General features: G+C 52.0%; 1 protein-coding gene across 1 annotated transcript; it reads left to right on the forward strand.

Moving 5' to 3' along the window:
* The first annotated feature begins 657 nt into the window (after positions 1–657).
* On the forward strand, positions 658–1,489 carry LOC149808985 (nucleoside diphosphate kinase 2, chloroplastic-like). The gene is made up of 2 exons (XM_089995053.1): positions 658–888; positions 1,253–1,489. Exons 1-2 carry the CDS (start codon positions 688–690, stop codon positions 1,487–1,489), a joined length of 438 nt encoding a protein of 145 aa, XP_089851179.1. The 5' UTR covers positions 658–687.
* Positions 1,490–10,738: the final 9,249 nt, after the last annotated feature.

Genomic DNA, 10,738 nt, shown 5'->3' on the forward strand with positions numbered 1-10,738 from the left:
ATTGATTACTGTTACTTGAACACCTTGCCTTTGCCACCTTGTTCTCTCGCCTTGGTGGCGTTTGCTATCCGCAGGCTGCAATGCAGGGCTCGTTGTCTGATTGTGACAGCCACGACATTTCGGTTTATCGGAGCAGCCGAATCATGCGAGTCGTATGTACTTCTGTTTCCTCGGTTGTTCAGCATGCCTTTATCAAGGCGGTGTTCCTGAATGTACGGACGTTGATTCACCATAGCTGTTTGTACGTCTCAGCTTCGTGTTACTATTGTCAAGTTGTCCAGGCACTTACCAGGTTCGTAGCGCCGGTTACAGCACATGCTTTGACGGATGGCAACGTGGTGGCAATGCATGCCTGTAGATCGTTGTTTATTGCTTGTTCACGGAATTATGGTGTCCCGTCTCATTGTTGTCCCGTCTTTTGGGCAGGAAGTAGGTTTGCTGCATTACATTCGAACCAAACCCTGAAGGTGCTATTGGACCTGCAGCTTGCAATCACTACAGGTTACAAATGCATGCACCCCTCTTGACAAAGCAACACTCACATGCAGGGAAAATATGGCATCCGTCCGAGTGCCATGCTCCACAAGATGCGTTGCATCCGTCGCTACCTTGCGGCAGCGCAAAGCTTGCGGGGCTCAGAGGGCACGAGTCTCAGCGTTGAGCGTCCGTGCCGAAACTAGCTACGTCATGGTAAAGCCCGATGGTGTGCAGCGCGGCCTGGTGGGTGAAATTATTGGGCGTTTTGAGCGTAAAGGCTTCAAGATCAAGGGCCTGAAGATGTACACAACTCCCAGGTCAGTGGCTGAGGAGCACTACAAGGATCTGAGCTCGAAGCCTTTCTACAAGGCACTGGTTGACTACATTCTGTCAGGTCCAGTTGTGTGCATTGTACGCTTTTCAACTCTGTGCCGTGTTCTGTGCGCGATCAGCACCTTGTCGCGTATTGTCCAAGGCATCCCCACGAAGGATCCAGGATCATGTCGTCGAACCCGCATACCGCGGGGGCTTTCGGACTCCATAACGCCCAGGTGAAAGCCAATTGTGCATATCGCGTACGGCATACGTCGAAATGAGGTGATCGAATTCAAGCTGGTCCAGGAAGGCGTAGTGCGGATGGGAGTGGAGGGGCGTGCAAGACCCCCGGAACCACACAGGTGGGTTCCGCAAGCATTGCACGCATGCACGCCGCACAGTACAGGTGTCACCGGTGCAATCTTTATGTCAAATGACGGCGTGGTGATGACTGATGCAGGCATTGGAAGGCAACGGAGTTGTGAAATCCGCTCGCAAGCTCATTGGTGCCACTAACCCCCTGGAGTCTGAACCTGGCACCATCCGTGGAGACTTCGCCATTCAGGTTGGCCGCAATGTCATCCATGGTTCGGATTCGCCGGAAAATGGAGAACGCGAGATTGCTCTGTGGTTCAATGAGACAGAGCTGTGCGACTGGGTGATGCACATGGACCCTTGGCTGAATGAAGGCAACTAGGGGCAGGGGGTTGACATGGTTGTCAGGTCGTGTGTGGCATAGAGACACACCCGCATGTGCGTGTTGTCGCTGTGACGTTTCAGCTGGTAAATGTGCAGCCATGCTTCGATATCGACCATACTGATGAGTATCGACCATACTCATAATCTATGCACCGCCTTCTCTTTCTCGTCTTGTGCTACCCTGTGTCGGTGAACATGGGCCAATACCCAGCGCACCCCCTCACAGCACTGACCTGCCGATGGTATGTAAACTCTCTGGAGCACATGAAAGGGGAATGCAATCGATCCCAGTCCACTTAGCAAAGAGACAGGAGGTACCATTCGGCGCTTACACTCTTGTAGGCGTAAATTGTCACGCCAGTTCAGCTTGCACGTTTGCTGGGCCATCCCATGCACTGGCTGGCGAAGGGCTGCCATGGACATCACGTCATAAACAACGTGCACAGCAGGCACTCCTTATCACGAGCTCCTACAAGAGCGACATGACCCCACAGAGATCAATCACGGAAACAAAACACGACAGGCAATCATTGAATCAATTCAAGTATCTCGTTCCAACAGCGCGCAGGCTAATCACCCCCAATCGGAGAAAAACCTATCAGGAAAACCTCGTAAAACACTACTGCTAGCTGACGCGCCAAGCAAGAGCCCTGGATCAGGCATGCTGGCCGCACGAAGCTTTCGGATGGCCTCCAGTCACAACAATCTGGTACCAAACAAATGGGGAATATCTTCGCAAAGTCACCCCTTGGCGCAATGAAACACATCGTGCCGCATTCAGCTGTCTTGGAATGCCTCAAAACTTGTGTGAAGCCATGCACAAGAGATCACTGGGGTGATGCATGCATGGACTTGCAGCAGTGAAAACAAACGAAACCAAACAAGATTACACCAATGATGTGGCACCAGCGCAAATGCAGCAAAAAGCCTCTGCTTGGCCGCAACACAACTGTAGCTACATATCACACCATGCTGACATCCGCATGGAGTAGGGAAAAGCCACACCAGCATACACTGTGCTTCAACAAGTTATAGCATAGCATGTACCCAGATTGCGCCAATGATACGCAGCACAGACGATGTCTTCATGGGGGGTCTCAAAACGAGAGAACCAGAGGACAGGTGTGTTGGTACATCGCCGACCCACTCACCACCACTGGACTGACATGTTCGACCCCACAGCTAATGATGGCCTTTCGGCAGGACAGGTACCCTGTGGTTCCTGACTTTTGCGGCCTAAATGACTTGCTGACTTCGAGAGCTGAAAGTCCCAGCAGGCTGCTGAGCAGGTTCAAAACTACCTGTTGCGGTGCAAGCAGAGCACGAAACAATGCTAATCAATGGCCCAGGTGCGATATACTTCATACGAACGGCAGATCTACCTGGCAAACTCCGTGTCAATGGATGAGTGATGTTGCATGCTCGAACACAGCAACGACGCCCAACGCCCTGTGGAGAATGTTGGCAGCAAATGTGCTCATACTTTGGTCCTCGTACATCTGGAATCGCAGCTTTGTGACTAGAAATGCATGGTTGTTGGGGGTGTCTCAAAGGCACAGTTCTCTATCATACACGCACGGCAATACGCCAAGCAGCAGCAATCATCACCTCTACGCAGTCGGAGGTCGAAAGTTCACAAGAGATGCAATTTTAGTTGTGGAGTCACACTGAGTCTGCACCCAAGTTGCTCGTCACTGCCACATCACAAAGGGGACATATGTTGTGGCCCCTCTCTTCCCATTCCAAGATGCAGCCGAGGTGAAATGGGTGTCCGCAAGAAAGAAAGTTGCGTGGGTTAGCAGGTTCATACTCCTCGAGACAGATGGCGCAGACATCCTCGTCAACGAGTCCAGGAGGTCCGTCCCATTTAGTTGCGCTAGTGGAAAACGTGGGGATGGCTAACGACGAGAACCTGGAATCCTCTTGAAGTTTGAACGTCTCTGAAGAACTGACCCTGTTCTTGAACGGCTTGGCTTGGCTGGATGCGTTTGGCCTGGAAGCACTGGCACTTGTGCTGGCGTCGCTGTGATAGGGATTGGCGTCGGATCGGTCGGTCCGCTTGCCAAGCAGAGATTCATCTTCACGCCTCACCTCATCTCTTGAACGCGAGTACGCTTCCGAAGATCCATGTAACGGCATGGAGCTGGAGTACGAGCTATGCCTTTCGGGGTCTTCGAAACCACAGCACCAACAGATGGATAGGAGCCATTCTGGTACCCAATCGGGAACTCGAAATCCTCTTTGGGATTCCATACTGTCATGCACCGGCGTTGCCGCCCGCGCAACTTCGATGTTGACACTGGTCGGAATGGTTGCTGCGTACGTCGCTTGCAGATGGCAAGACAACCACCCACAAAACTCACGCTACCCCTGCATGAAAGCGAGCACGTCATTTCAAGTCAAGGCAGAACTTGGAACATCCAGACAGTCCATGGCGGAGAAAAGCTGCGTACGCCGGCGCCCAGATGTGGTGACGCTGCAACATGTGTCGGAGACACATGCGCCATACCACCCCTGTTATGACACCGGCCCTGACGGGTGCAACACGTCCGCGCACAATATGATGCATATGGCAAACATGGTACACATCTCAGGCCATGGGCCTTTGCTTCGAGGATGCATGTGCCCCCTCCAGGATCGTTCATGGTGTCGCTAAAGCTCCAATACCCGCGAAGTCACGAGATTGTCCCATGCTTTCGCGAACAGCCTGTAGTTCCAGCTGATATTATACTGTCATGCTGCAACGCAGGACGCACCAAAGAACATCGCATGGCCCGTGCTGCGTGGATGACGGACCAAACGGAAATGCTCCAAACTCTGACAAGCTTTGCACAGTGGAGAAAAATTCAGATTTTGTTTGCTTTGCTGTAATTTGGTGCCAACCTCCTAGAGAGGAAAGCTACCTGGCTAAAGTTATGCGACACAAGCGCGGGCAGGTTATCAAATTCTCGCAGACTTCCAAAACTTGTTAGACTTTCCATAACCGCACAACGACATCACAAAGTCAACATTTCTCCAAACATGATTGGTGTGGAAGTGACCTGCGCAATCAAGGAAGTGACCTCGTCAGAACGAGGTACTTGGCTTTCACACCCAGCTATCCGAACGAACCTATCTTGCGAGGGTGGGTAATTTCACCCCTTTTCCTTCCGTTGGCAACGGCGTTGCAATCCAAAAGAAGGCCCAGATCAGGTCTTGAAGTAGTACAAAGAAGTCCTAAAAAAATTCTTCTCGCTTTCGTGTATGTTCTGGTGCCATGGTGGTGTTCTGCGCTGTCTTCGCTGCCTGTGCGAGGTAAAGGTTTCTTCTATGTTTGCAGCTGTAGCTGCAAATGCATTTCGTGAGATGCAGTGCGACATTCAACTTCCATTTCTTGTCATACGTTATACCATCGGCACCACCTCGAATGCGTGATGGAAGATGGATTCCTGACGTGGGACAATAAACCCTGGATATGCTACGCACATTGAGTAGCATGTCTACAGTCCAGAGATTCCGATATTTTGGCTAAATTTGGCGGATTCAACAGCAGTCGCATGCTTTGAGCCCGGAGCAGCCGACATCTTTGGACCCAAGTTGGGTTCAGCTTATTTGAGGTAAAACCTCTCAATTCACTAGAATTGTCATGCCCTGGACCAGCGTCTGGCGCAGGGAGACTACAAATCTGCCAAGCACATCTTTCCACAGCCTATACACAATTTCCCGCCCATACCGGAGGCCGGAAGCTGGGTTTCCTGCCAACCTAGCAGACGCTGCAGCAGGCCATGGCGCTTGTCCAGCACTCTTCAGAAGGCAGCATGGCTTCTGAGTCATATTTTGCCATGACACATTGTTTGTGCTGTCTGACAACGACCGGTGCTCGAGTGAGTGCTTTCTCCAAGTGATGCCCCAGTACCCCATGCAGCCAAGAATGCTGGAAGGTGGGAAATATCTGCCAGGGTCTCCAGTTTATTTCGTTTGCTTCATCTACACCACGTCCATGAACGATTTCCGCCTCGTTGCATGTGCAGGAATTCAGAAGCAATCTACCTGAACCCTTCAAACAGGAAACCAACCAAACGATCACAGCTACAAAGGCTCTGCCGCGTATGTTGCATCCTCATGACAAGGCATGCAAGGCTGGGAAATCATCCTGAGACCTGAGTTAGATTGTCGCCCACTGGATATCAGGAGCCAATCTGAACATTTGTTCATTCACTTTCTGATCTGGAGAGACCTCCGGGTTGGTGAACATCACTTCAGCATCTTATTCTCATTCACATGGGAAAAATAACAAACGCGGAAAAGTCCAAATAGTCAGCAACCGGCAATAAAGAAATGCGCAAGCGCTGGTCGATCAAAGGGTCATTGACAGCTGTGGAAGATTCCACAAGGAGGTACCTCCCATCCTTGACCAGTGCATAGTAGCTGAAGACAGGCACAAGGAGAGGTCCTGAAGTTCTCCCTTTTCCCGCACTACCCACAACCTGAAGGAGGGATGGTTTATCGACACACAAGAAGTCAAATCGCAATGGCATTGTACACTTACCATTATGTTTCATGTTGGCGCTCTCATTTGCCCACATCACAACACATACATGTAGTGTACTGGATGGTGCCTGTAATTACATCGAGAGACAGAACAACGACAGCACAAGCCGCACACAACAAACACAACACACTCAAACGAGAGCTGCGCTCATTGAACGTCAGCAGTTGGAACAGTCAAGCCTGCTGTGAAACAACTGCCCGTCGCGCGCGCCAAAGCGCCGAGGCCGCGATGGTACATGAGCGCTGCCGCGGCACAAGCTGATGCTCAGCTCTTTCAGCGCGTTGCCGACGAAGCCAGCCTTCACCACACGGCCACCAGCGTTCGCCAACACCGCCAGGGAGTTCAACAGCTCCATCGCCGGCGGTGTACTGGATGGTGCACTGTGTAACTGTGCAAGAAGTTGCGACCGCACATTGCATACCGCTGGACACACCAAGCACCACCTTCCCTTTTTTTCCTCGCTGCAGACCTTAGGGTCTTCTACGACCTGCCATTGAGCTGCAGGTGATGAACAGCGCTCAAATTACAGCACCACCGCATGATATATACTTTTTGGCAACTCCAAGCGCAACGATAGCATCGTGAACAAAGCGTTTTTTCATGAATTTGTCTGCGCAAGAGGATATGTAGCGTGAATCACACGCATGTCCATGCTCACCGAGGCCACACTTCCAAGACCTACCGCACGTTGTTTCCGAACGACAGCGGTGTGGGTGCTTAGGGCATCTTTAGGGAGCCTTATCCCAAGCAGGTGCACATTGAATATGAGTGTCCGCGAGCACCTGTCAAGTAGCATTTCGTGCTTGAGTGACTGGCAAATGGCACACCGTCGCGCTCAACACAAGCATAAGCTGATATGCCCTCGCTACTAGTTCGTGACTATTAACGTCTCGACAGTAATGTAGTGCTGTCTGATGGTTATGACAGTAGTAAGTTAGCGTACTTGCGATCCCGCAGAGTCGAACCCCGATACTTTTGCAGCTCTGCCATGCTCAGAGTCCAATGAGCGCAGGAAGGAGTGTGTGTGTGTGTGTCGTACAGTACAGAATGCCGATAGTACTGATGTACTGATTGATGTCTTTACTGTGCTATGGCTTTGGCTTATATGGGGAGAGCCCCAGCCACAGGTTTATTGTTTGTGTGTGTGGATTCAGATAGCTTGCGCATTCATTGCAAGTCATCATTGCTAATACGCTGCCAGGCGTATCAGTCTTCCCCCTCTTCAGGACCAGGACCTGCACATCTCTGATGTGTGTTTATGTAAACATGGACGTGTTGTAGTACAAATGATACATGTCATGTGCTTGCATCGAGTAAAGGACTTCTGTCATCTGGGATCTGAGAGATTGTGAAGGATTTGTTGTTTAGGTACGAGGCAGCATCGATATCGTTTAAACAGCAGGCGGTTGTTGACACCCTTAGTACATATGTCAGTGCTTTGTTGCGACCTGCGTTCTAAATATCTCACATTTGCGCTGCAAACGATGCAGCTAAGAGGCATCCCGTCGCCACCCCCACAGCGCTTAAACGCTTCAATTGCAGGAGCGCTATGCAACGAACGAGACCCCTTGGCCACTGTAATCGCCCCTGCGATTGCCGGAAACAACGCAGTCCACCACAGTGGCAATGGCTTGCGGAAACGTCTGCACACTGTAGTGCCCGATGCCACTGAAATTGCAGCTTCGACACGTGGCTCGACCTGTCGTCTCAACAAAAAGCCCGCTACGGACTGCATCCATGCTCACAACGCGTCCAAGAGTGATCAGTAACCACGCCCTTGCCCGCCCACTTTTGTCACCAGCACCCCATTTTCCACGCTTTTGAGGAAGGTGCACTGCTCCGCGTGGACCGCACTGGATCCCCTCACCACCACACCGTTCTTGCACGCCACGGTGGTGCAGTTTGAGAGCTCAACTTCAGCCCGACCGGAACTCATAGCTAAATCCGTGACGAGCGGAGTATGCCGATATTCAGAGCCGATAACAAAGCCGCTCAACGGATCTGTGCCGCTGCCGCCGACGGTCACACCCACAAAACGCGCAGCTGCGCTGACCGCGTTGAATTGGCAGTTGTATGCTTCGATTGTGTGACATGTAACGGCTCCGGCAACACGAATATGTGTACGGGCGCCTTCGATGCGTGCGTTTTGCAACACGAATCCGTCCCCTTCTAGACAGATGTCCACGCCCGAGTGCAGCTTGAAGGTCAGATTCTCCAGCGTGATTGAAGGTGCGCCAAGCAACAGGGTTGATGAAGGTGCCTCACCAGGTCTGCTGGCCTCGGCAAGGGCAACTGAGTTATGACAGGGATCTACTGCCTTGAATACTCGGCCGGTCATGTTGAGGAGTGCCTCACCGCGAGCGGAACACTCTGAGACATATTGGCACAAATCATTCAGTGACCCCGCGATCTGCACACCCAAAGTTTCGTTATCTGAATGTCATTACGAACACCGATGTTTGACGACTACCATGAAGTTGGACACCAACCCATGGAAGGTGAACGCTACAGACGCGATGGGAACATGCCAGGGGAGCATTTTGTGGCGAGACATGATGTGCACGTTGACCATGGCATCTTCAGGATACAAAAAACTGAAAACACTTTGTCTGAGCTGTCTCGTTGGAGCTGAACTGACATACATACCTCAATGGGCAGCCCAGGGTGTGGTACAACTGCGTTGGATATGTCCTGCCACTGGTTTTTGATCACCTCCGCAACGGGCTGTGCATTCGGTATCGCTTGGTTCCGGACCTTCTCTTGCAGGACCTGCACTTCAGCTTGCAGGCTGCCCACTTGCCGCTCAAGCTCGGTCGCTTTTTTGCGGTACCTATCCCTCTCGGAGTGCCAGAGCTCCTCAACATTTACCAACTCCCTCAGTGCCACCACCAGCCCCTGCAAGCCACGAGCCCGTCGGCAGCGCTAAGTTGCTGAGATTGTGGTGCACCCATTCAGTCTCAGCTTTGCTCACAGGCACCACGGATAAACACAGATGCCAAATGTCAATGTGTGGCCTGCACGACATGATACCCTGACAGCTGTATTGTTTTGCACAAGTCACCATGACCATTCTGCCCACTCTGCATCATCAAGCAGTGTAGGCATATGAGGGGACGGACAGGTGCATCAGAGTCGTGGGCCCACCAGAACACCATCTCACAAGCAATGCTTGAATGCACTCAATGTCACGATACGCGCAACAATGCGAGAGAGGATGATTGGGGACGGGAGTGCATGCGATCAACGAGCAACTCTCCAAACAACTGCAGGGGGGTTCCAAAATTTTACGCCAGCGCCCGTGACCTTGTGATTTGGTCTAGCTCAACACACCGAAGAACTGCGCTGCTCCAAAAACAGGTGAGCCCCTTGGATATCGCATGGCCTGTGCATGTGGGCTGGCCTATGTGAATGAAACATATGTCCTTACATCTGTACCGCATCCATATAGCCGTTGCACAACTCCAAGTGCGACCTGGGAACAGGACTGGTGGTGGTAATCAACTCCCAAGATGCTCTAAATTGCCAAACTGTATAAGGGTGTGTTGTGGAAAGTGGGAAGCAGACGGCACAGGGCCCTGGTGTGGAAAATAGGATTGACCGTTTTGAGGTAGCGACTCGTGCATGCACCGCGGCAGTACAAGGTTCATCGTTACAACATATTTGGAGCCTTTGTTCACATGCAGTCCTATATGTGTGTTCGGTACTAGCATCATTCAATTGTAACAGTACTAGAACTATCTAACAAAAGTCGCCATCATGACATAATGCCAGGAGTAGCACTTGGAGTTGCCAATGTCCAGGCAAATGCGAATAGCATCACACCATTCCAGAAGCATGCAACACCCAAGCAGAACGGACCTCCTTGGAGAGGCGTTTCTCAGGCTCCACTTCAAAGCATCTCCGGAGCAGCTCAGCCAGGTCTTGCTGCACGAAGTCGGGCACAGTTGGCGGAGTGCCCTTGATGTGCTTCACGATGATTTGCCTCAGCGTTGCCTCACCGTGCGGCGGTTGACCGATGGCCGCATGGAGCAGCGTTGCTGCAAGGCGCCAAACATCGGCCTTCGCAGTCAAAGCGCTCTGCTGATCGTCCTCCAGCTGCTCGGGGCTCGTGTACTGGATGTGGCCAGCGAGCTGCGTGGAGCTTCCCAGAGTCTTGGAGCACGTCTGGGAAATGCCAAAGTCTGAAATGCGCGCGTCGAGGTCAGCCGTCAGCAGTACGTTTTGTGGGCAGATGTCCAGGTGCAGGACCGGCGCGCTGCGGTGGGAGGGTGACTGAGCTGCTGATGTGCTGTCGATCGAAGGATGCGAGACATCTGACGGTGCCCCCTGCTTGTGCAAGTGGCTGAGGACCGACGCTAGTTGGTACATAATTCTTGCCTGCGCACAGCGACGCTATATCTTCAAATCCAACGGCAGCGACGCCGTTTCAACTAGGGATAATGCGGTGGATCATCCGGGATGAGAAGCAGCTGCATGGGTTCTAGTCGAGTCTGAAGCTTCTGTACCCCAGCATCCGAACCGTTGCGTTACATATCGTTGATTCCAAAATGAACTGGTTGATCCAATTTAGGGGCATTATACTCATCCACCTTGAGACATGGCATCCGCGCGTTCTCATAAAGCATACTTTAGTCCAGCCGACCTAACGGCTCTTGACGTTGTCGCCATGATCCATGTCAATGCTGTGCGGTAGTGCATGCACCACGAGGGAAGAGA

Source organism: Nuphar pumila, unplaced genomic scaffold (genome assembly GCF_984573655.1).
Source record: "Nuphar pumila unplaced genomic scaffold, dmNupPumi1.hap1.1 HAP1_SCAFFOLD_1915, whole genome shotgun sequence".
NCBI classification, from domain to species: domain Eukaryota; kingdom Viridiplantae; phylum Streptophyta; class Magnoliopsida; order Nymphaeales; family Nymphaeaceae; genus Nuphar; species Nuphar pumila.